The 25,755-nt window shown below is 40.4% G+C and overlaps 2 protein-coding genes across 3 annotated transcripts in view; both read left to right on the top strand.

Annotated features, from left to right (window-relative positions):
- The first annotated feature begins 1,178 nt into the window (after positions 1 to 1,178).
- On the top strand, positions 1,179 to 20,264 carry slco2a1 (solute carrier organic anion transporter family, member 2A1). Its single transcript, XM_083940203.1, has 14 exons — positions 1,179 to 1,330; positions 6,796 to 6,933; positions 8,854 to 9,016; positions 9,544 to 9,756; positions 11,480 to 11,578; positions 11,668 to 11,807; positions 13,319 to 13,394; positions 13,557 to 13,721; positions 14,601 to 14,805; positions 15,419 to 15,566; positions 17,424 to 17,587; positions 18,326 to 18,390; positions 19,120 to 19,240; positions 19,333 to 20,264. The coding sequence occupies exons 1-14, from the start codon at positions 1,271 to 1,273 to the stop codon at positions 19,451 to 19,453; spliced, it is 1,878 nt and encodes a 625-aa protein (XP_083796329.1). The 5' UTR covers positions 1,179 to 1,270; the 3' UTR covers positions 19,454 to 20,264.
- A 1,032-nt stretch (positions 20,265 to 21,296) lies between these two features.
- Positions 21,297 to 25,755, top strand: part of rab6ba (RAB6B, member RAS oncogene family a) — a 56,776-nt gene continuing 52,317 nt past the window's right edge. For both annotated transcript variants that reach the window (XM_083911333.1, XM_083911332.1), the window contains exon 1: positions 21,297 to 21,425. In XM_083911333.1, coding sequence (XP_083767459.1) covers positions 21,356 to 21,425 — 70 coding nt within the window. In that variant the 5' untranslated portion in view covers positions 21,297 to 21,355. The remainder of the gene's footprint in view (positions 21,426 to 25,755) is intronic.

The following is a 25,755-nucleotide window of genomic DNA, read 5'->3' as shown; positions in this document are numbered from 1 at the left end:
CACAAGGCCGATGATGTCACTGAAATCCTTTGCGCTCCAAGCGCCAACGACCGTAGGTTTGGACTTTGTCAGTGCTCTATAGAGTCTTAACGACAGTCGTTGGAGTCAGAGGAGGTCATTTGTGAACAGTTGTTCTCTGAGGTTAGATTGTTGAATGAAGGGATGAAAGGGCAGCATTGTAAATTGGAGATGAGTGGTGTCTCAAACCTCCTCCTCTGTTTAGCGATGCTTTCTCTACTTTTGCATAGATGCTTCTTTTACTCCTCTTTCAAACCATCTGTATTGTGTATTTAATAGACATTTTGACATTTTTGATGTCACAGTAGAAAAAAGCACAGGCGTACCTAATAAAATGATGTTGGTTGAACTACATTCAGTTGCTTCGGTGTGAGGGTCCGAGGCTACTGTAAATGCTGACTCACTGTCTCACTGTCACACTGTCACGGTTGACTGGACACTGGAATACAACAGAGGAGCCATCAGTAATGTTTTTAGTAACACCTGGGCTTTTTCTGCTGTCCCACTGTGCTGTGAAGAACAGCCTACTGTACGATCCCAGTAGTGTCGGGCTGTATTTGGAATGACCAATTACAGCAAGTAGGCCAACAAACATGAGCTTTCATGAGAACTGCTAACCATTTATGAATACACGAAACATTAGCATAGCCTTTAACAGAGAGCTAAAAGTTTTGCATTGTTTCAGACTAATTTACATGAATTATAAGAACCCCCCCTAGAACAAGTTAACACATAGTTAAATATGAAGCTACTTAAGTCCAATACCAGGCTCTCAGCAGCTCCACTGACACTCATTTGAAGGGTCCATTCATTACCAGTGGTCCCTCAGGCCCATTAGCTCCAGGCGGAAGTGCTGCATACCACAATTAATGAAGCATTAAGAACAAAGAACAAAGCAGCATTCACGGAAATCATGCGAACACTTCATATTAAACCAAAAAACAAAAGTTGAATCACAGTGTATAGTCTTTTGTAATATCGTAATGAAGGCGTTAGGTCACGCTCCCTCAGGTGAGTGATGCACAGGCTCGCGCGTGACTCAGCCAATCAGCGCGGGACTGTTTGTTCTCAATCCCCAACTTTCAAAACATTTGCGCGTGGAGCAGTGGGCTGAGTCCACTTACATCACCGACGGTCATAAAGAAGGACTCACCGGGGGAAACGAAGACAACCTGACACACGAGAGTCGAGAGGAGAGGCTGGTTTCTGCCCCCGGAGCACAGCGGAGCGCGACAGGACACGAGCCGAGCCGATGGACATACTTTCCTCCAAAGACATGAGGAAAGCGCGGACGGTGTGCTGCAGCATAAAGGTAGGCTCCGGCGCGCACACACACACACACACACACACACACACACACACACACGCTTAATGACTATGAAATGTCCTGTTTGAACCTGCACCTCATTGTTTATGTAACCACCTGAGCTACATTTATTTTTAGAAGATTGCATAACGTTACACGGATGATAATAATGGAAAAGACAAGGGACATTATGGTCTCTTTTATTATAATATAGATTAAAAAAACAGCCTAGTTTAGCCAGAGTAAACAGAGCTTCACCTTAGATCAACAAGCTCTTGTTCTAAAGTCGAGGGGTTGCGCCCCATACCTCAGAACTAAAAATGTATTCTTTTATTTATTTGAGTCGTTACAGTTGAGGTGCAGTGGCATTGCTTAGAATAAACAAGTATTTGAATGTGTGAGCCATTGAATGATCACTGTAAGTGACGAAGAAACATGTTTTATCTTTGCTTTTTGAGTGACAATTCAATTGCCCCAGGGTTTAAGGGGTTTTTACAGAGTAATCTTAATTCCAAATTAAAAATGACATTAATGAACAATGGGGCTTCTAGGACTATGATTATATTTCACTCAGTTAATCCGCTGATTGTTTTTCATGATTTGCTCTGTAAAACACTTGTGTAAAATGTCCATCAATACTTTAGAGCCTCACATAAAACCATCAAGTCATAACACTCACAATATTCAATTTACGGTCATATAAGATCCAGAGAAGCATTGAATCCTCATATCTGAGAGCTTTGAAGCACGGCAGGTTTGAAATTTTTGCTCAAAAAACAACAATGAATTCTAACAATCCATTTTCTATTCCTTATATTCGACTCATCGTTGCACCTCCTGGAAATGCCTCTCTTCTCCTTTTGAAGGAGAAAAACGTTTTTGTTCCTCCATCATTCAACACATCACTGCGTTTTGACAAACGTTTTTATGTGTTTGGCAGCTTGATCCACTTCAAAGTTGTGTGTAATTTCTGCACCTCTGGCTTTAGTGCTGAAAGTCTCACTGAACCCTGACGAGTGAGAACATCAGTGAGAGCCAAATGGAGCATTTGAATGTCTCTGTATGGCAATAATAGGAGAGAAACCGTTTGTTCCCAGGCTGTGAGTAATACTGAGGCAAAACTCCACGCCGCTTGCAGCATAACTCAGCGAGAAATGACATGTCTTCTCCGTTGGTGTAGTGTTGTGTGAATAAAGCATGACTAATTCACCTATATTCTGTAAGTTCGGAGGACACCACTTAAGCAACATCTGACTTCCCAGAAGGCGAGGGTTTCTTTGAAAGATGTTCAGTGTTTACCTTAAACATTCCCACAGCCTGTGGTGGGTCCAGTTACTGCAAATCTTCGCCTGTTGATCATTTGAAGTCTTCACCCAAGATATACAAATATATAGAGGGTGGAGGACGTTGAAACAGGAGGGTTCATCCCTCAGGTATCATCACATCATCAGTTTGAGTGACCCTGCACAGTATGAATACCTCCAGTTCAAAGTGATATAATGGTATGTTTGCACAATGGGAGTAGTTCTGAATACAAGCAGACAAAGCAGCAGGTAATGTGTCAGAAAAGCCATTTCTTTAAGTCATTCCTACAGGGGTTAGAAGTGGAGCCGAGGAGTTCATTTTCAATTACGTCAACCTATAACGTCAGAACTCCTGATTACTGTTGGCCTCCTGCCCCGCGTTTGCAACAAGAGTAGAAGAATTGGCTTATTGCTTTTTCACATGAAACCAAATCACTTTGCAGTCGGCAGAGCCAGCCAGTCAACAATCACGTTGATCCATCTTTTCTTGACTCTGGTACGTGCTGTACAGTGCTTTGCTCTGTATTTGCTCACTTCCATCAGGACATTCTGTTTTTGTTTTTTTTTCTCTCACAGTTTTGCACTTATCTCCTGTGACAACACCTATTCTGCAGCCACCATCAAATTCTCTTTAAGGAAATCTCTGCCAAGTTTCTGCCCGGGCGCACATGATGAACACTGTTTACATCCTGAACTGTGGGACAAGAAATGTTCAAATTAAGCTCCTGTTCACTTCTCTCCACACCTCAGTGCACCTGAGCACGTAGCCCAGGTTGAGTCCATAATAGGGGACTACACCGAGACGTCTTCTCTTTGAGACTTAGATAAGAAGATTGATGCCATCTCATATTCAGTCAGTTCAAAGGAAAGTTCCAGACAAAGCCAATAAGTTTGCTGGAGTGCTTTTTGGAGTATTCTGCAACTTGTGAATATTTGCCTTCACGTTAGTTACATTATGACGCTGGTGCTAAAATGGTTTGTAGTGAAGTACAAACCATAGCTCGAATCAATTTTCTCCAAGCCCTGTCCTTGTTTTGTCCTGTCTCTGTTCAGTTCTGTCCTAGAGCTCAACATTGATAGGCTCTCACGACATAACATCACACAAATTATTTTCTCCAGGGTACACTAACCCCTCCACCCCACCCCTGACTCTCTACCAACCCACAGACGCGTATCTGCATCTATTTGCATTTTTTTTGCATTGACTTTGTATGGAAATTCCCTTCACATTTAGTTTGAACACACTTTTAGGCCTGTTAGCTTGGCTGAGCATAGGGAAACAGCTAGCCAGGCTCTGTTTATAGGTAACAAAATCCATCGACCAGCACCTGTAAAGCACTCTTATGAACACATTATCTTATATTATATTTTATATATAAATATATATATATATATATATATTTAATCCGTACAAAATGGAAGTGTAAAAACAACAGGTGATAGTTTTATGGGGGATTATGTGCCAGATGACAAGACGCCAGGAAGTCCCTGCTACCAGCCAAGAAATAGTCTGGCACATGACCCCATGAAACCATAACCTTTCATTTTTACACTTCAGCTTTTTGTACTGGTTAAACTGACAATGGATAAAATGTAAATTAGCTAGCTTTAGAGGTGCTTTAATGCTGGATTTCCTACCTTTAGACATAGCCACACTAGCTGTTTCCAGTCTTTGGGCTAAGCTAACTGTCTGCGGAGTGGCTTTCAATGATCTTTGAGCAAGTGAATAAGCATATCTCCTATCATCTTTGCTTTAAATCAGAGAACATGCTATTTCGATCATGGTGCTATTGTGCAGCAAAAGCATGTAATTGTTGTTTCACAATGAAGGAGGATGTAACTTCTTTAAAGTATCCTGGAGACTTCATACCTTTTTATTTTTTCCTTTATCTCATTCTTTTGACCAAGTAGACCAGGCACTTTTTGCTGCAAAAACCCTCCCAAAGCACTGATATCACGCGTCACATCTACAACACGTGTCTCTGAAATAAAAGCTTTTAGGATTCAAGTGTGAACTTCCCTCAATTCTTCCCCTCGCAGCAGGGTTGAAGGTTGGGACAATGGCGTCCAGACAGATGGAGCTGAGGGTGTTCAAAGGGGATAAATATGAACATAATCCATGGAGGATTCAACTCGAACAACCACTTTCCTGCTTGAGAACATCAAACAGGCTCAAATCAGTTGTGTTAACATCGTGGATAAACAATAAATCATGCGTGATGTGGTGTTGAGCCACTGAAGCGTTCAGCACCAGTTGAATTGCAACGTTCAATAATACTCCATTATCCAAGTTTCAACACAGTGCAACACTCACATCAATAAAATAGGGATGTTATATTCTATCAATTTTATATCCCATATATATATATATATATATATATATATATATATATATATATATATATATATATATATATATTAGATTATATATTATCTAAATTATGTTAAGTGTTAAAGCTAAAAAAAATCAAAAAGCCAGAGACTTGTCTCTGAATAACGACGTTTTTTATCAAGCGTTATCTGCAATAAAAATACAAATCCATCTTCGTTAAAGGCTTAAGTGGATTTTAAATTGACCTGAAGCTGTGTTAAAGAAACAGTCGAGAACCACTAACTTTTTGTTTGAATCTAAATCACAAACAAAAGAGGCTCTTTGCCTGCCAGGGCAAATGGATCCATTTGATACAAAATGAGGATGAAATATTAGCAGCCGTGTAAAAGCATCTATTGTGTGTGCTAACAAACCATAAAGCCAAGCTTTTATAGAGGCATTAACTGTTCTGAGTCAAACACGTAGTTTATTCCCCCTCAGCCAACCTGGCAGTCAGTAAACAAACTGAAAGCTTGGATTTATCGCTGTTTTCATAGCAAGTTCCCTCCTAATCTCAACACGTATCTTCAGCATCAGTCGTGCATTCATGACCCCCCAAGCGAAGCCATGCGGGTGTCTGTGAACGCCTCCTGACACAGACAGGCGAGAGGCTCTTCCAGATCGCTGGGAGCACGTCCAAGAGACAAAATCATGCAATCAGTTTGAGACACAATAAGTATCACTTCAGGCTAAGTCATTATTGAAACACATTTTATGTCTCTTTGGAGCATTTGAAGAAAACACTTTGCCGTACCACCATGATTTGTCATACTTTTTAAACATCTTCTTAAACCAGAGGTGGACAGTATTTAAGGACAAGTTCTCAATTTGCATGTGACTTCTTGGAGGTTGGTTGCCTGGAAACTGCTCTCAGCCAAGAACTAGTCCAGCGCATATCACCCCTTGTCATTTTACACCTCTGTGTTTGTTTGGATTAAACGAAAGGTGTATAAAGTGTGAATTGGTGAGCTTTAGAGGTTTTGCTATACGCTAACTGTCGCCTGGTGAGCAGCATTTATATTGTTAGTAAGAAAACAAATATGCATGTTTCCAAAAATGTCAAACTGTTCCTTTAAATTCTAGGCTCTTTATTTGAAACAAATAAATAAATGTATTGACTACACTAACCCTATTTAACATATAAAATGGAATTCAATTTAAGGATAGCTTATATATATATATAAGGGTGGCAACTAACCAACTAATTATTTTCATCATTGCTGTTATTAGGTTAATATGATATAAAACAGAGAAAACTGCGCATGGGTGTGTGAATGTGGTCGGAATGGTTAGATTAGATTAGATGGTGGGCGGGGCCATCAGTGTGAATGGGTGAATGTGATAAGTAGAGTGAAAGCGCCTTGAGTAGTCTGAAGACTAGAAAGGCGCTATATAAGCACAAGTCCATTTACCATTAACCATATGTCCATATTTGAGGACTGAAAACTGCATTTTCTGACATTTCAAATTACTTTAATAGGTCATTGAATATCCAATTAATTACCTTTTTTTGGTCAATCGACTAATCGTTGCAGTTCTACTCTGCACTTTAAAGTCATAGCTGAGACTTACATTTGTTTACTCCACTGCACTGATCTCAGAGCTATAGTTGCTAGGTACTTTGCATTTTAAGATTTTACATAAAAAAACATACGATGAGATTATCCATATGAAGCATTGGTAGAGGTTACTATGAATGCCCTGAGAGGCAAAAGAGAATAAAAACATTCCTTGTTGGCAGGATAATCTTTCTTAATTCACTAAAAATGCCATCATCTACTGTGTGTCTGTCGTAGCTGTTTGTCCTGTGCCACGGCCTCCTGCAGTTCGCTCAGCTGCTGTACAGCTCCTACTTCAAGAGCACCATCAGCACAATCGAGAGACGCTATGGCCTCAGCAGCTACTCCTCGGGAACCATTTCCTCTCTTCACGAGGTAGGAGCCAACAATAACACACCCTCACATAGCCTGAGATCTTGATAGCTTTATTTCAAGGATACTTATGACAAAGGAGGAATTAGAGAACAAGCAACATATCAGAATCACACTTCCTGACTCAAGTATTTTGGAACAGTTACAGATACGCGAGGTCAAGGAAATTACCAAATGTACCGTATGCTCAACAAGGATGTAAATATACGCAGATAAATGTTCTCCAGTTGTTTTCAGGACATGGGGTCATTGGCTATTAATTCAAATCACAATGCTGACATTTTCTACCTCGAGGCTTTTTAGATTCTTTTGCCTCTCTGTTTCTCTCAGGATTTGACTCACTTGGAGTTCTGATGTGGTTTATGAGGTTTGATTTGATTGTATGTTATTTAATGAAAATGTAGATTAAAAAGAAAGCCCAAAGATTTCAGTTTTGCATCTCCTCTTTTACTCTCTATTAATATTTAGATAGCACCTTTCTCGTCTCCCATCAACTCAATGTGCTCTACACTACGTGTCACATTCACCCATTCACACACACATGCAGCCAATAATGGCAGAGGAGGCCATGCAAGGTGCCAATCTGCTAACCAGGATCTGATCATTCACACACCAATGGCACAGCTTTCAGGAACAACTCTGTGGTTCAGTATCTTGCCCAGGGACACTTCAACATGCATTTTAGCATCTTTCAGCTCATTGTTTCAGTTTTATGGGCCACGACTTTGATTCACTCTCTTCAACCGCGTTTCCAGATTCAGCGGGCAGCTGTTTTTTTCATAGAAAACAAGAACAAACCAGAACACTGAACATGGCCTGTCCAGCACCAAACCTTAAACAAAGTGGGCTAGCAGCTGATGAACATGGTGGAGCATTTAGCAGCTAAAGAGTTATTTCTCTCAGGAGTTGGTGGAAACCAAGCAGAGCAACAAGAAGAGTACAAACTGAGCACATGCACATTCACCTTCATCCTCACCACAGAAATATGGACATAAGACAATTCATTCATTCATTTGTGAATGTTTGCCTGTTGCCACCTTAAATGACAGTGTTGTGCAAGTTTACACTTAACAGGAGCTAGCTTGAAGTTCAGTTCACACGTATTAAAATGAACTAGTTCATGGTCATTGTTCACAATTTTAGAATTTTGAACTAGTTTACAGGCCACAAAAAATCGTTCACACTCATTTCTTTTTTTTCTTTTTTTCAATGAGCATGCTGAGTGCCACAAACCCTCGGGTTCCGTGATGATAAACACAGTAGCTTACGTGTGCGTCGTTAACTGATGCGAGGATGAATGACATTTACATTAATTAGTTACAAGCAATAAATGACAAAAATGTTTAGTTCACCATTCACCAAAAACACTGGAAAACATGGCAAAAGTGATAATATTTCAGTTTGGCCTTTACAGCTAAAGAGACAATCATTTAATACAGCTTTACATTTTTGAAATTCTTTCTGCCTCGATATTTCTTAAACATCAATTTTGAACTATGCCTGGATTGTGTGCAGACCCCACTAAATGTGGATTACGGAACAACCCTGGCCACCTCCATATTTTGGTTAGAGAGCCCACCCGCCTGTTCACCACAGCATATGGACTCTGTTAAATACTGGAATTCCCAGTAAACCTTTCAACCACTATTCCATTTACTCATTGTTGTTTTGCTATATTTTGTTTACTGTTTGTGTGTTGTTAATTGTTATGCCTCCGTGTAAAGCATCCTTGGGTCCCTTGAAATGCGCTATAAAAATACCTGTTTTTGTTATTATTATTATTATTAAACTGTGAGATCTGAAACCTGATGCACTAAGTGTAGAAATGATTGATTTGAAAAGAAGAACTGAGAGAAAATGCTCCCTCTGGTTCCTCATTGAAGCCTGTGTCTGTCTGTGTGTCTGTCTGTGTCTGTCTTTTAGGTCAGTAACAGTGTGCTGATAGTGTTCGTGAGCTACTTTGGAAATCGGGTTCACCGTCCTCGCTTCATTGGAATCGGTGGACTACTGATGGCTGTCAGCGCCATGATCCTGACCTTGCCTCACTTCTTGTCCCAGCCCTACGAATACGATTCTGTTTTACACAGTAAGACCTGCCTCTCTGTCTCCACTGGCACCGCTGTGACAGCGAGTGTGTCTCAGTCCAGAGCAGAGGACTCCTGAACGTACAAACATGTCAATGCAGTTTATGAGACTTAAGAGTTTGTCTAGAATGCCCCAGCCTCTTCTCAGCAAAGGCTCCATAGCACTCAGGAGGAGTCAAGCAAGTACTTGCAGTTTGGCTTTCTGTCCTCTGTAGCAAATGGTGTATTTAAAGAGCCTTGCCGGTGCTCTCCAGCTGAACTTTTCATAAGAAGGAAAGGAAACTCATAATCTCAATGCACTCACTGAAGGTTAAGCACGTTAAACTTACCTCCAGGGCATTTCACTTTAGTAACAATCTCCCTCCTCCCTCTTTAATTTTGCCTCCAGACAAAGTATCTTGGCGTTGTACAGCGTGTCATTGAAGGGCCAGAGAAGTTTCAGGAAATTAAAGGAGTTAAGCATCTGCATCCACTGGCATGTCATTAAGCCCCCCATTTGTTTCTGTGTGACCACCTGCTGTGATTTCAGATCGCCATGACATTTGCACCCCGCAGAGGAACTCGAGCGGCCTGGAGTCTTGCGGCCGTGAAGAGACGCGGCGCCTGGCCGACACCAACAACCTGTGGCTGCTCATGGGCTTCGCTCAGCTCCTCTTCGGCGTGGGCTCGGTGCCCATCCAGCCGTTTGGGATTTCCTACATAGATGATTTTGCTGGGCCGAAAAACTCCCCTATTTACATAGGTGAATGTCCTGTAGTTCAGAGGTGGATTGATTTGTTAAGATAAAGAGAACACAAACTGAGGCTCATGGTGTTGTCCGGGGTGATTCTACAGACTTGCCTGTTGAAAGGAGATTTAATATAAAGATTTTAAACATCTATATTTAGTGGACCTGGAAATTAAAGGTGGTTTGAGGTTCAAAGTTTTCATATCCCAAATTGACTAATAGATTGGAGCAGGAGTTCCCAAACCTTTTCAGTTCGAGACCCAAAAGAGAAAGTTGGTATCTCCCCCAGGATCCAAACTAACAAAAAGATATCATGAATTTACACTATTGAGAGTGAGGGAATCAACAAAGACACACATTTTTCAGGTCGAGGTCCATGAGAAGAGAGATTAAGGAGGGGTAAACAGTATCTGAGTTGAATACACCAGTAAAAAAAAAAGAACGCTCTTCTTGTATTTTAAATAAGAAAATGAATTCACATATCACAGTATTGTTATGCATTTTACAATAAACTGACCCTAACCTTGGGAAAAACTGGACTGGACCAAAGCCTAAAACTGATAAAAGTTCTCTTTTATTGGTCGAAATAATCGGCATCCTTAATGTCCTCCAAATACGTAATATTTAAATCCTTAATTAACATTTTGAAATTGGGTTTTCTATCCTAGTATCCCAGTATTCTTTCAGCTGAGGCAGAAAAGAAAGCAAAGACAAGTTAGACAGTTGAATCTTACTTTGTTAAAATACCTGTATGTAAAGTCAGTTTATTAAAGGGGGATGTCGGTGTTTTCCCACCGGAACTGCATTTCCCATAAATTTCTGTGTAAGTGACTAATTAACAACACATTTTTTGGAAATGGTTCCGGTGTGCACAGCAGCCCGACTGCAGCGCTTGTGCTCAATACACCTCAAGTTGTTGGCATTAGTCAAAAAAAAATACAGAAATCCCCTTTAACTTGTGAAGAAAGTTATATAAGATTTCTGAACACAAAACTTTTTTTTCATTCAGGAACATTTAATCACATCTAAGATTTACTGACATTTAATTTATTTAATCAGTTCATAAAGCTTTAGTAAAAATGAAATTCAAAATGAGCATAAAGATTCAAGAGGTACAGAATGTCCAGATGTGTTCTGTCCTCCTACATTTATTTCTGTTTGCAGCTGTCCCTCCCTCTGCTGTTCTTCTTTGCAGTGCTGCACTGATACCTTATCTGCTCCCAGATTTACATCCAGCCTTTTTGTCTGGACAAGATAGTGTCACCGGTGTCAATACCTGAGCTCCGAAAGTAGTCTCTCTCAATCACAGTGGTGGAAGTTATAAACAGACAACCCCTCAGTTTGAAGCTGATTGATTAAGCATCAGATTACTAAAATGTTCAGCAACTAGAAACCTGAATTCATCCCAGTTAACATTAAAAAAGGTCATTTGTATCAGTATCATTCTTGATGTTTTTTTTTTTATTTTCAGGTAAAGATTAAGATTGAGCAGCTTTTCTTGGTTCTTTTTCAGCCCTTTACCCACAGTCACAGAGCAGTGAGGAGACTAAACCTTTACCCTGCAGATAGAACCTTTTTCTTTTTTCAGATTGAATGAATGCATGAAAAAGTTTGTCAAAGCATAATACCATGTGAATAACTATTTGTCTTTTTGGCAAAGAAAAAAGATTACATTTTTTCTAAAATGACTCAACAGTTCAAAAGAAACTCTGCCTCACTGCCGCTTTGTCGTTCACAGCCATCCTGTTTGCGGTGTCTGTATTCGGGCCTGCTATCGGATACCTGCTGGGCTCAGTCATGCTGCGGATCTTTGTGGACGTGGACAAAACTGGTTTAGGTAATGATAAGAAAGTTATTTTATAACAGGCTACTGCTAAAGATGGTTCACTCTTCTGCGGATTAAGTGTTCAATTCTGTTTCCTGCAGGAGCCGAACAGGAGCTGAGACCGTCTGATCCGCGCTGGGTCGGGGCCTGGTGGATGGGCCTGCTCATCACCTCCGGCTGCCTGGTTCTCACCTCCATCCCCTACTTCTTCTTTCCTCGCAGAATGCCTTCAAAGGATAATGTAAGTCACGCTCACAGAGATCTCTCGGAACAAAACAGCCCTGTTTTATGACCAAACATTCATTGAACTACAGTATATCGCTCATGTTTTACTGACATCTGCTGGGTTTATGTCAGCATTGCATTTCACTTCCCCTCCTCAGGGTTTTTACCATGGTGAAGGCACAGACGACTTCTCAATGTTACATGTCACTGAACACATTTCAATTGCTCAGATTTAGATTGATTTGTACTATGTTTGACCTTACAAATACTCTGCAGAAAACTTTCGTCATAGATAAGATAAAGCCAAGTTTAATGATTGTGAAACTGCATATTGACTCATCCAGCTTTGTCCAGGATTTGACCTTGTAAACATAATAAAGGTGTGGCTGTAAAGAGTTCTTCTTAACATCCACTCTACACTTGGTACTACAGGTAGTCTGATGGTGGTACATCAGATAAAAAAAAGGTTAGGAGCCACTGACATACATATGTATTATTATATAATACTTTTTTGTGACTTAAAAAGAGGATTTCACATAAACACACATTTAGATAAAAATTCAAACAAAGAGTGTGTATGTCAATATGAAAAACCTACAAAAAATGATCTTATTTTCATTACTGATTAATCTGTTTATTATTTTCTCCATTAAAGGTTGAATATGTAGAATCTATCTATCTATCTATCTATCTATCTATCTATCTATCTATCTATCTATCTATCTATCTATCTATCTATCTGTCTGTCTGTCTGTCTGTCTGTCTGTCTGTCTGTCTGTCTGTCTGTCTGTCTGTCTGTCTGTCTGTCTGTCTGTCTGTCTGTCTGTCTATCTATATATCTATCTATCTATCTATCTATCTATTTCGAGGGGTACCGAATGAAAGTGTTGCTTTTCCATAAAAGATATATATTTAGTTGGAATTTATATTTACATTTTTTTTGGACAAGTTTGACAATGACTTTCTGTCACGTTCTGTTTTGTAGCAGCCAATAGCGTTGGACATTGCTGGTTGCCAGGGTTGTCCGTTGTTGCTACAGAAACAAGAATCATTCTGAGTTGAGAGCTAGCTAATGGATTCCACAGTACTCACAGAAAGTCTTCCAGTTGCAGACTGGCTAATGTTAAATACTGTTGTAAAATCAATGGATTAGTCCAAATGAGTCGTTCCCCTGTTTGATTCATCACTGACATGGAGCAGGCTGATCACCTGACACACTCGGCAACGAACCTGGCAACTTGACTGCTGGAATAATTTTTTGTTGTTGTTGCAACTACGATCTTGAGACACTCATTCTCCATATCCAACTTTAATGGTTTAGTTGTTTGGTCAATAAAAAGGAGATTCAAGAAAGAAACTTTTGAAGTTTTAACTGATGAATCAGGTCTTCCATGTATGAACAGAGCTGATCCTCCACATTTCCCTCTGTCATGTATGTTTGAATTGAACTGTATCACATAAATGTCCCTGTGTTCATTACACAGCAAATATTCACACATCCAGTTTATACTGCGTGTTATTTTTCAGGCAATTGGAAGTGAAATTGACATGAATGATGACTTCAAAAAGAAACCAGATATCTCTTTAATGGATTTCCTGAAAAGTAAGTTTGTTATTTTCAGGCTGCAAATGTTCCACCTGTTGGATTTAACATAGTTTTATCATGTTAACATGTTCTGTAACAGATAAATAAGAGTTTTTACTGAAGTCATTTCCATTGCCAGTGTAATAATCTGTGTATCTGTATGTGATTGTGTGTGATCAGTGTTTCCCAGAATGTTTATCCACCTCCTGTTGAGCCCTCTCTTCCTCATGCTCGTCCTGGCCCAGTGCTGCTTCTCCTCAGTGATCGCAGGTCTCGCTACATTCCTCAACAAGTTTCTGGAGCGACAGTACAGCGCATCTCTCGCCTATAGCAGTCTGCTAGTAGGTAGGTACTGCAGAGGGGCACACATGTAAAGTAGTGGGCTTCCTATAATGGATCACTTTTACATTTTCACTAAACTGCTTGCAGTCAGCTGTTAAATAATTCAAGCCGTAATGTACAGCATGGAATACATTAAACAATTTTATGAACTCTGAAAGTTAAATAAAATAGTTCAAATCATTTAATCACACTAAGACAATTTAATCTTTAGCTTCATTTCCACTGCATGGTTCCACTTGGACTCAACTCACCAACTTTTGGTATCAGGTCCTTGTCTTAATTTGGTTTTCAGCTGCAGATAGTCGCCTTCAGTGTTGGCAGGGTTCTCAGCTGATCGCCATAGCGAAGCCACATAAAACTTCTGTGATTTCATCTTCAGTGTGACTCTCACTCATCCTCTCATCTACAACCAAACAGAGGAACATCTGCACTTTGTCAATTGTACGCCATGGTTTTGCGGACTGCCATTTAAAAAAAAAAAAATCTGGGTCGGGTGAATAAAAAAACATCGGTTGCTATTGACGGAAGCTTGCCTGTTTAAAGATGGCGGGTGTGCGCAGGAAGTCCTGTGTCAAGCTAGAGATGATTCTCTCTGAACAATCAGTGGTCTGCAGTGTTTTAACTCCACCTTCTAGTATCGGATCAGCTCGCTTGGAACCTCGACTGAGGTGGTACACAAAAAAGTACCAGGTACTATCCACACCTTTTGCTAATGGATAACCACAAAAGAGAAAGTCGAGTTCAATAGAGCCGTGCAGTCGAAATGCATACGATTAACCATTCGAAGCATTGCATATATTTACACAATACTCCTGTTATCTTAAGTAGACAATAATTACCATTTCTACTTGAAGAAGTCACTCAGCTGTTCATGGTTCCCAGGTGCTGTGAACCTGCCAGCAGTAGCAGTGGGGATGCTGATGGGCGGGGTCATTATGAAGAGGGTAGGGCTCTCTCTGAAGACCATCCCACGCTTCTCTGTGGCCATGCTGACCATGTCCACCCTCCTCTTCATCCCTCTCTTCTTCATGGGCTGTCCTACGCAGAAAGTCTCAGAGGTCAATCATTACCAGATCGGACAGTATGGGTGAGTGAGAAGGGTAGGGCATTGTTATTGTGATGCTTTCATACAAACAGCATTGTTTCTCAAAGGGGTTTTGGGACTTTTATGGTCCAAGTCACACACATCCAGCCTAGATTATGTGAAATACTCGCTCAGATACCATAAAATTAAGGGGGCAGCTGGGTAATGATTTGAAAGTCAAGCTCAGTGGCTATTTCGCCTTCATGAATATGCAATTTATAGGTGTATTATATTGGCACATCGCTACATTTCTTGGCCCATTCCCAACTACCGCTGACTGTAGATCAGTGGAATAGCCTGAAACTGTGACAGGAAAACGGTGTGCATGTGCGCTTGCGCGTATGTGCTTGTGCTTGCGCGAGTGTGCGCATGTGCGCCTGCGCGTGTGTGTGCGCGTGTGTGTGTGTGTGTGTGTGATAAAAACATTGTTCTACTGGTCAAAAAGCCCACAGGGGACCTTGAATGATCTGACAGCAGCCTAAACAAAATGCTTATAGATCAGGCAGTTGCTGTGATAAAGTCACAAAGTATGAGGATGTACCAAAATCAAACGCTGCTAATGAAACAAGAACTGCTCAAACATTAGGTCTGAACTTGTTGTCTCTGCCCCCCAAAGGTCTCTATCCCTGTGTTACTCCAACTGCTCCTGCCCTGCCAGTGCCTTCAACCCTGTGTGTGGCTCTGATGGTGTCGAGTATATTTCTCCTTGCCATGCCGGCTGCACCAGCTTCAACAAAGACCCCAACAACACCCACAGGGTTCAGGTCAGTGCCTCCTCTGAATACCTGTTCCTGGTTTCCTCGCACAGTATAAATACCTGCATGTAAGGGTGTTATTATATATTATATTTTTAAAGGTCCCATATTTTGCTAATTTTCAGTTCTCTTTTCTCTACTAGAACATGTGGTCATGCTTTAATGTTCAAAAAAGACATTCTTTTTCCGTTTTTATCTCCTTTCTCTTTAAGCCATGGAGCGTTTAGCTACATTCACAGTAATTATATAGCCCCCTGACTTGCTTTATGATAAAAGAAAGACATGGAAATCTCAATTTTTAAAGTATGGGACATTTAACATCAGCATATAGTGTACCTGATATGAAAAATACACGATAAGTCATTAAGATATGCATGTGATAGGGGGCTGTATAAATACAACTTGATTTTTAAATCTGGGGAATAGTTGTGCAACACTAGAATAACATTGTGCAATAAATCAGCAGCAGTAATGAGTGAAATTACCTGATGCAGAGTAATCATGTAGATAGGAATGCTAGATATAAAAGTCTATTGAAAGGGAAGAAAGAATGATTTGTTTCTACAGCAGGGAAAGTGTTCAATGTATGTATATGAATTTGGTTCTTGTGCTAGCAAAGGGTCTGTAAATCAGCCTGCAAGGGTGTAATTAACCTAACTGTGTAGGAGTAGAGTGCTATATGAACACACTGCATTAAAGAGTGTTTTTGAATCTGCTCTTAAGGGGATAGGTTTGTTCCAGTGTTAAGTAGATACTTGGAACAGGAAGTGACTTTAGCCTTAGCTGCCTCTGTAGATTCAGACACAAATTAGATGACAGCATCTTGGGGCAGTGTCCCAGTGTTAAGACTTCACACATTTCATATGAGCAGACCTATAACACATAATGTGTCTCATCAGTCAGGAGCTTCCAGTGTCAGAGCGGTCAGAACAGACAGAGACAATGCTCTGCTGCTAAAAGGACGCAAATGGCTCAAAATCAATGTCCAATCAATGCTCATTAGTCACAAAGCATATAGGAGGTGTTTTAAGAGGGACAAAGTGTCAGTATATAGACGTCACACCTTGTGAATAATCTTCCAGTGGGTGGACTGTGTGACTGCTAATAGAGTATTAGTCAGTTTGACTCAGCATGTAAGCCCACTGTAATACTGCAATAGAAACCCTTGCAGTGATGGGTACAGATGGTACAGAATAAATGAATCCCCAAAAGCCTCAGAATGATTATTTTTCTCTTTCTTGAGAACCCAGATGTCCACAAGTGGTATTCAATCAGGTGTTGAAAAAAGATATTTTCATAAGCTATTGTAACAATAATGTAAAGATATGGTGTTGTTTGAGGGGGCGGTGTGAAGGAGTTTAAAAGCTGTCAAAACACCTGCAAGAATTCAGCCTTTCTTACTGTTAACTTGTAACACTCTTGTGTCAAGTAAGGTGCGTGCAGTCCCTTTAAAATCACTGACGAGTTTTTAATGGCCCATATTGTAAGATTTCCCTTTTTTTTTTATTATAAACAGGTGGAAGTGCTATATCAATACTATGAAAGTATCAAAACGCTCATCAAACAGTGAAATGCACACAGCCTGTATCCAGAAACTGTGTCTTAAAACAGGAATTTTGGACTGTTGTGATGTCACAACCATACAATATATAATAGAGGTAGAAAGTGCCGCTACAGTGCTGTTACAGTCTTCCTCCTTCCTTCCTTCCTTTCCTTTCTCTCTGCAAGAATAGCAGAAATTCTCAGTGGGGAAAATAAGTATCACAGCAGCAGATGTGGTACAACATAACAAAAGCAAAAAGTTGTTTTTTCAGAGTCTTTGTGCAGATAAAATTAATATTTCCTCTGCTTTCTTTCTGGATGCAGCTGTATACCAACTGCAGGTGTATATCTGGGAGCCAGAGTAATGCCCTCCCTGCTCCCTGTCCAAACAACTGTCCGCATTTTCTTCTCCCTGTCATTCTTGTCATCTCTCTGGCTTCACTGATCGCCTGCCTCACTCACAACCCCATGTACATGATGGTGCTCAGGTAAGGAAGACTGACAGTATATTACAGTATATTCACATATTCTAGTTCAAAATTACCAAAATGGATCTGACGGATGGTATACTCTGCTTTTGCTTCAGTACAAACACTACCTCATGATTTCATGAACCTTACAGTGTATTATAAACTGGTTGCCTACAAATACTGTATAGGATAACATAGCATTGACTTAGTATCTTCTGTTTTCTACAAAACATATATTGAATTATTCTAATCTGACCACCCAACTGTTGTATCCAATAGTTCTTCGCCTCTCTCTCCCCCCAACCAGAGTGGACCTTGGTCACATTTCAGACTCTAATTCTTAAAAAAATAAATAAATACAGAGGCTTTTATGGCCATTTCCTTCCCAGTAACTGCTGCAGTCAAACAATGAGCTGATCTTAACAGTCTCTAAAGGCTCCTCATGAAGTCCATAAAAAGTCAAACACAAAAGTTCATAAACGAGGCTCTTAATATAGAACAGCTAATAATAAATGGAAGGCAAATAGAGTACCTGCGAAGATGGGAAATTTAATGAGAAATGATCTTCCCATAAAGAAGCTCAAACTGATTTACTAGTGACCTTTTACACGTTGAATATTCTTGTGTTTTTAAATCCATGACTTTTTGAAATATAGAAACTGCTGCTGTTTTTACAGTATTTTATTGTACTGTGTAATGGCACAGTGTACCAATAGAAGGTATTGACCCTCTAATTTTTATTTCTGTTCATTTCAGATGTGTTCCCTCTGAAGAGAAGTCATTTGCTATAGGAATTCAATTTTTACTCATGAGAGTATTAGGTAAGTCAGGACACAAATATTGTTTGTGAAGTGCTAAACGCATATCAATAACTAATGTTGTATTAATGACACACTTCCAGTTTGTGCATTCTTTTGAAGCTCAACAATGTTCCCTGTTGTATGGAGTCCCAAAGTGTCCAAACTTTTGAAAAACAAATTGCATGAATAAATTGTGTAAAATATATAAATTAACTAATAGATGATTTAGTCATTTAAGAAATTATTAAATGGTGACATATACAATTTGACATGTAATAAAAGTGTCACAGACCGCGAGTTTGACTCCAACCTGCGGCCCTTTGCTGCATGCCCTCCCTCCCTCTCTCTCTCTCTCACACTCTCTCTCTCTCTCTCCCGACCCATTTTCTGTCTTTCCTATTTAATAAAAGGCTTGAAAACTGCCAAAAAATAAAATAAAAAATATGCATAATGAAATAACAATTCATATGAATGAGCTGAATTGAACTAATTTATTAAATGTCACAAATTATTGGTTAATTTCTTTATTGATTGTAATTACTTATGGATTAATTCAATATTGCACACTCAAGGACTCCGTACAGTTAAGTTTAACTGGGATGTTGGGCTGCTATTGGGCTCAACAACAAAACCATGGAGCGTAATGAAACATAACTGACTTACATTCATCAGTAGTGGATTGCCCTCTAGTGGCTGTAGCGCCACCACATGGGGATAGAAATTTGTTTACCCTGTACATCTCCCTCTCAGCCTGGCTACCTGCCCCTGCTCTCTTCGGGACGGCCATTGATACGTCGTGTATCTGGTGGAAGCGTGTGTGTGGAAAGAAGTTTAGCTGCGGTTACTATGACAACAACATATTGCGGAACCGGTGAGAACTCAGAACAGATAATCACATAAATACAGGCAGAACATCCACATCACTGCCGACATCATTTATCTCTTTTTGTCCGACCCCTGCAGGTACTTGGGCTTACAGGTGGGTTATAAGGTCATGGGTATCGTCCTACTGATGATGCTGGGGTGGAAGGTGAAGCGGACCCAAGAGTACAGTCTGGAGAAGAGGCCTGAAGGACTACTGTGACCCTGCTGAGCATCCCTGATGATGAAGCCTCTGTGTCTCTTAAAGCTTTGCTGTGGTGTTGACATGTTGAAGAACGGTGTGCTGAACAAAGCTGTGTCAGGAGGAGAAATCCGCAGCTGAGACAGGCCTACACTGACCTCAATATCTGTAGGCCCACTCCCCCACCTGCTGCTTCACTGGTTGGAATTAAGATGTACATTTTCCAAAAGGGAGAATGCCGGATATTTTCAGATGCTTTAAAGCTTATGATCAGAATTACTCTGACAATATGAGTCTCTTATCACAAGTCATGAGAGGACAGCTAAAACACCTCTCATGTGGTACCTCATAATATTGTACATGCATCTGAGAAGGGAGTCCAGACAACAGATACATATCTTTTGTTCCTGTAAGGTAGGAATCTTTTTGGTTCTTATCTCCACTGGGAACATATTCTGTAACTAATTAACTGTATTAGCTTAATATTTAAGTTTTTTTAATATAAATGTTTGTCTCTTACACTGAGACATCTGTGATAACCACAATACTCATTTTATGTATGATCACATATACATATATATATATATATATATACATATATAAAACACTTGATTTAATTGCTATGCTAATGAATTTTCAGATATCATACACTGTTACTCATAAATTTAACCAACCACACAAACATTATGCTATCTACCGGTGTGGTTATATTGGTTACAGTGGAGTGCGTAAATGTGTAAGCATTACTGGCTAATATACATTACAATTGAGTCAGCGTGAAGTATTTTATTCATTTCTGTCTTTATCTATGTTTCCAAGGCTGGATAATCAGATGTCCCAGATTTACAACATTTCATTTGGTTTTGGTATTTTAATTAATTTAAATTTTAGTAAGTTTAAATCAAAATCTAGTGTTAAGACCTTAATTTTTTTGAGTTATACTTTGCTCATGTGGTGCACATTCCTAAATAAAGTTGTGTTTGATGCGAGCACAAACTGACAACAGATCCAGCTCTAGACCATTTCGAATGGGGGACTGGGTTGTCTGGCCGGGGCCACGTGCAATTTTAGGGGAACCAGATATATGCTCCACCGCCCAAATAATACCCATGATGATGTCATCAGGGTTATAACAGCTACAAACTGGACTAAGAAAGAGTTTTATTTAGAGGCAAAGACGGGATTTGAAAGATCCCATCAAGCTGCATTTTGGGAACTGTAGAATCCAATTTCTTTAAGTAGTCTATATATGTTTTGCCTTTATGGTAGATACTGCAGGAAGAGAGGGGATGGGGAGGGGGGATGCCAAGGGCCAGACCCAAACCCCGGGCAGTTGCAGTAACGAGTCAGCCTTTTTAGTACATGGGCCGCCCTGCTCTACCAGCTGAGCTACCAGGGGCCCAGGAGCCAGTGTTTCAATGGGGTTCATCCATACCGGGGACTAAAAGTCAAGATATATCTGCATCGATTTTGACCATTTAACAACAAAAAAAAGTCTCTACTTAGTTGGCTTACTTTATGAGGGTGCAGCATTAAATCAGTGGAACACACTTTTAAGTGTAGTGTGAATAGATGTATGCCGTTGTGAACAGAGAGAAAGTTCTTCTCGCAGGTGAAACTGTGGCCCAGCTGCACCTCAGTCTGCCTCTCCCTGTCTCCTCTCACATGACGTCATTTTATATCACGGCTGTCAAACCACCGGAGAACGAGGAGAGGCCGCGCATGCGCACAAGCCGTCCGGTGAAAAAAAAAAAAAAAAAGCAGCTCATCACGGACCGGTGCAGCAGCGGTGAGTTCCCGTCACGAGGAGAGAGCGCGCGGGGCTGAACGGAGAGCGACATCCCTGTGTTTCCCGTCCAGCATCTTCACCAAGTACACTCAGCCCGTCCTCCGGTGTCCACGGCCCCCTTCCTCCTCCTCAAAATGTCCGTGGGCAGTGACTTTGGAAACCCTTTAAGAAAATTCAAACTCGTCTTTCTGGGGGAGCAAAGTGGTAAGACATGTTTCATTCTCATTAGAAGTTCATTTTTGGTCGCGTGTCAAGTGAACCCGATGCACCTGCGGGCCAGCCAGCAAGTTCACCCTGTTGAAGAAAGGCACATTTAGCTAGCTAGCGCCTCTGTTGACCTGCAGGGTTCAAACTGGAGCACGCAGACACGTCTTCACTGGTCAAATGTGTGTTTCCAGTGTGAGAGGGCTTTGTTTTAATCAAATCACCAGAATGTAAGGCTCCACACAATAGACTGGAGTGTGCGAGTCTCTAAGTTTTACAGTGAAAGAGGCTCACATAAAGCTTTAATGTCCACCTTGTAAAGCGTTTAAGCCCGCTATTAATTTGAAACATCCTGAACCAGCTATTAGGATTTATGCAGGGACCGGGTAATTCTCCGTGAATGAGTGAATATGTGTCCGCAGGGAGACTGTGCAGCCTCGGGTCTGATGCTGTGGAGGATACAAGTTGTCAAATCTCCCTGTGCTGAGACACACCCAGGTTTTCAGTGGCGATGAGAGAACTTGTGCGGCTGCAGCCAGCTGTCTCTGGGCTGGAGTTGGTCCAGTCTGCCTGCTGACGCTGACCAAGTTTGCATTATGACTTGTTGTATTCATTATTATTTTACTATAACAATCCATGCGAGAAGGCACACGGTCGTCTTTAAATGACCCAAGTCATTATTGTGACATCTTGTGGAGACTCATCTTTGCTGCATCTGTTGTTTTTTTTATCTGTGCCTGTATCCAAAGCTTTACTTACCCACACCCTCAGACATTCAGAAGCTTCTCCTTTTTTGAGGCTTCAGTGTGGCAACACATTTGCTTTCCATTAGCTCACACTGAGCTGGCTGAGACATGGTTTGAGTCTTTAGGTTTGTCTTTTGAACAGGGTAGGTGTGTTTTTGGCCTAATTCAGACGTCTTTAGCAGCCAAATGAACATTACTGATCATCCTGTACAGTGGGGTCATGTGTTGCATAGTATAATGTCTCATTTATGACAGCGTAGCACTCTTATAATCTGAATAATGTTGGATGTATGTTAACTGAAGTTAAAGCAATCCTGAGAATGCATGTGTACTGACAACAGTGATGCCCTGAGCTGCTCACGGTTAAGACTAGTGCTTAAACAATTAGTCAATTAATCGATAATCAATGATCAAACAAGAAATCAACAGGAGGATTTGCTGCTTGTCCCTGTATCAATGCTAATGGAATATTGTTGGGTTTTGGACTGACAAAACAAGACATTTGAAGGAATGAATTTAAGCTCTGTGAATATTTGCTCTTTTTTTTAACTCGTTTATAACATTTTATAGAGTAAACATAACCAATGAATGCAAAAAAGCAGTTAGTCATCGACGAGGACACTTTCCCTTCCCTCTTTTCACAGCACTCTCATCTCTAAATGAAAGTCAATTAAATACAGTATGTATAAAATACAAACAAATGCCGGTTGGTTGGCTTTACTCTTGGGTAATTTTATGATATTAAGTGCCAAGCAACAAGCCAAAGGGGATTTGGCTGCACAAACATAATGTCAGGGAGTATGCTGTATTTTACCAGACCTTAACGCTGGCGTAATGTTTTGACATTTTAAGAAATGGCTAAACTTGGGAGATAAAGAAAGAGCATGTCTTATTCACTGAAAGGTAAAGTATTCAGAAAGATGTATAGGTTTCCCGAACTGAATGGCAAAGGACGTCTGCAGCGGAGGAGAAGGAAATAATCTGGTTGTTTCACCATGTTTGAGTGTATGCCTGCGATGTAAAGCTTTATTTCACTTGAAATACCAAGATTTATCCCTCATTTCGATGCTGAATGAGCATCTGCTAGTATTGTAATAGAGAAGCAGAGCCTTCAGGTCTTCATGTTAAACAAAGGCTTATGGTTTACTGCAGCTCCCTTTCTTCCTCATTTTTCTCTTTTTTTCCTTCTCTCAATAAAAGCCTTCTACTTGTTCTTCAGTTTTATTCTGCAGTACCTTTTTGTGCAGAGTTTGTCAGTAATACAGGAAATATATCTAAAATACTGACTAGGGGTGTAAGAAAATATCACTACACCTGAGCATCATTATATAATGTTTTCTGATGGTGTGAAACAATCCGAGCAATCTGGGCCGATATTATTGTCGATCTTTAAGAGGCTCGCTCTGTTTTATAGCTGTGAAGTACAGTGACCAACCAAGGAAATGGGACCTTTGAAACATAACTAATCTATTGGTACCAACAGCTCCATGCTAGCTCGTTTGTCAGGAAGTTTGTTGAATAACGTTACAAAGTTAGGCAAATTTTTGGCGAGGAAAAATCTGCCATGAAACTGGTTAATTTTGTGCGGTTTAAACCCCTGACCTCAGTGTTGTAATATGTCTTCAACCATCTGACTCTACCACACCAACCTAACAATGTACAGTATGCATATGGCAATGACCATTTCCCTGAAATTAGAAGGCATTACATGAAAATAACTTCTTAGAAACCCTTTTTATTGTTAGTTTTTATTTATTTATTTATTTTTCCCCTTGGTGATTTGAGGCCTATTGTGGTGATTTGTTCTTGTCCAAGTTTTGTTCTTTTTTTCCTGTTGGAAATGGTTTAGAAAAGACTAATAAATATATTGATGAGAAAAAAAGGCCTTACTTACAGTATACAAATACAGTATATTCCTTTATCATAAAGTGTATATACAAATCGTATTTACAGATTCTTGCCCATACGTGTGACATATATGAACGTAAATGAGTTCCAACTGACAGTATGCCTGAATTGTTAATGAGGAACATTTCTCTTCAATGAATAATTTCTCATCATAAGCAACGTGGGCCACTTAGTAATTCAATTCCATAATGATGCAAACTTTATTGAGTCTTTGTTATGCCCGCACCCATCGCTAATCTTTAAGAACAATCCTCTGTCTGATTTGTTTTTACATTGTCAAAAGAAAATTGATGTACTGTAGCTCTATTAGTGTGTCTGAGACATATATTATACCACACATACTAATGAACAGCAGAGTGTCTTTGTGTGCCCTAATGATCACAGAATCAGCATTTCCCGTAATTACTGCTGACATCACCACTGCATGGTAATGATGGTAATAGCTGTAAAGTTTTATCAGCAAGATAAACCATTGGCCTGATTTAATCTTGAAGGTTTTTTAGGGTTTTGAGAAAGTAAGATGCTGTGGTTGGACTCATTCTGTGGCATCTTTGGTAAAATGGCTTGAACTCTCAGGCCACTGGAGACCTGCAGGTCTGCAGCGATGGGTCCCAGCCAGTTTGGAGGAGTGACGTCTGTGCTGCCTGTTTTCAGTGCAAGGGGACTTTATTTGTCAACCAGTGTTCATCCAGACAGTGGCAGCACCAGCCTCGTGTTTGATTGGGCTGTCTCCGGTGGAGCTGTGTCTTTGTGACACGTATGCTATAATTGCTGCTGGCCGTGAATCCTGTCAGCTCTGCCACTATCATTTATTAATGTACACGACTGGACTCAAGTATGTCAGGAGCGGGGGCTAGGTGCAGAGGCTGTGGTAAAAAGACCACTTGTTCTTTCTGGGTTGATAGTTCCTGTGTTCAGTGAAAACCCATTATTGTGGAAGTGTCTGAAAAATGTATGTCTATAAAGGGAAAGATGGCATGATGTTCTGTTTTTCATAAAAGAACCAGCTAACGTCAGAGAGGAGGGGGCTCCAGATTAAGTGGGTGGAAGCAGGCAGAATGTTAAATGAGCTGTCAGGAAGTCTCTCCTCCTGCATACTTCGTAGTATACTAGTGTTTTCTACACTGGCTGTACAAAAGAGGCTGGCTAAAGATTTCCTTGACAAAGCTGAAGGCTTTAAGCAGGCCAGTCAGCTGTTTCCAAGTCTGTGTGCCCACGCTCCTGGTGAAAACAGTATTTAGCAAGTTCCAGCCTCAGAGCAATCAACCAGGTCGTTGTTAGAACACCTCAGATTACTGCTCTGGATTTATTGGGTCATAGATTTGCCAATATTTGCCATAGGCACGATTTCAAAGGAACATTACTGCATGGTACTTTGTAAAAGCTAATTGTTTGGAGGTAATCCCCTGCGGCATGCCTCATTTCACCTCAGACAAACCGATGGAAATATATTTGGTAGATGCATCTGCATGAGTGCCATGAGATTTTGCTCACTGAATCAAAGTGCCATCTTCCATCTTTCACTGCACAGAGAATGCCATCGCACAAACTAGAGCTGGCTCTAGAATACTGCTGAATCACCGAACCAATGTGCTTCAAAGTAGGGTTTGGTTGGTTGTCCTGTGCTGGAACAGCTTTCTGAGCAAATGAAACTGAGTTTTGGCTTGTCCGGGCAG

Source organism: Echiichthys vipera, assembly GCF_963691815.1.
Source record: "Echiichthys vipera genome assembly, chromosome: 3".
In the NCBI taxonomy this organism is placed as follows: Eukaryota; Metazoa; Chordata; class Actinopteri; order Perciformes; family Trachinidae; genus Echiichthys; species Echiichthys vipera.
The sequence above is the reverse complement of the archived record's forward strand: the minus strand, read 5'-3'. Positions and strand labels throughout refer to the sequence as shown.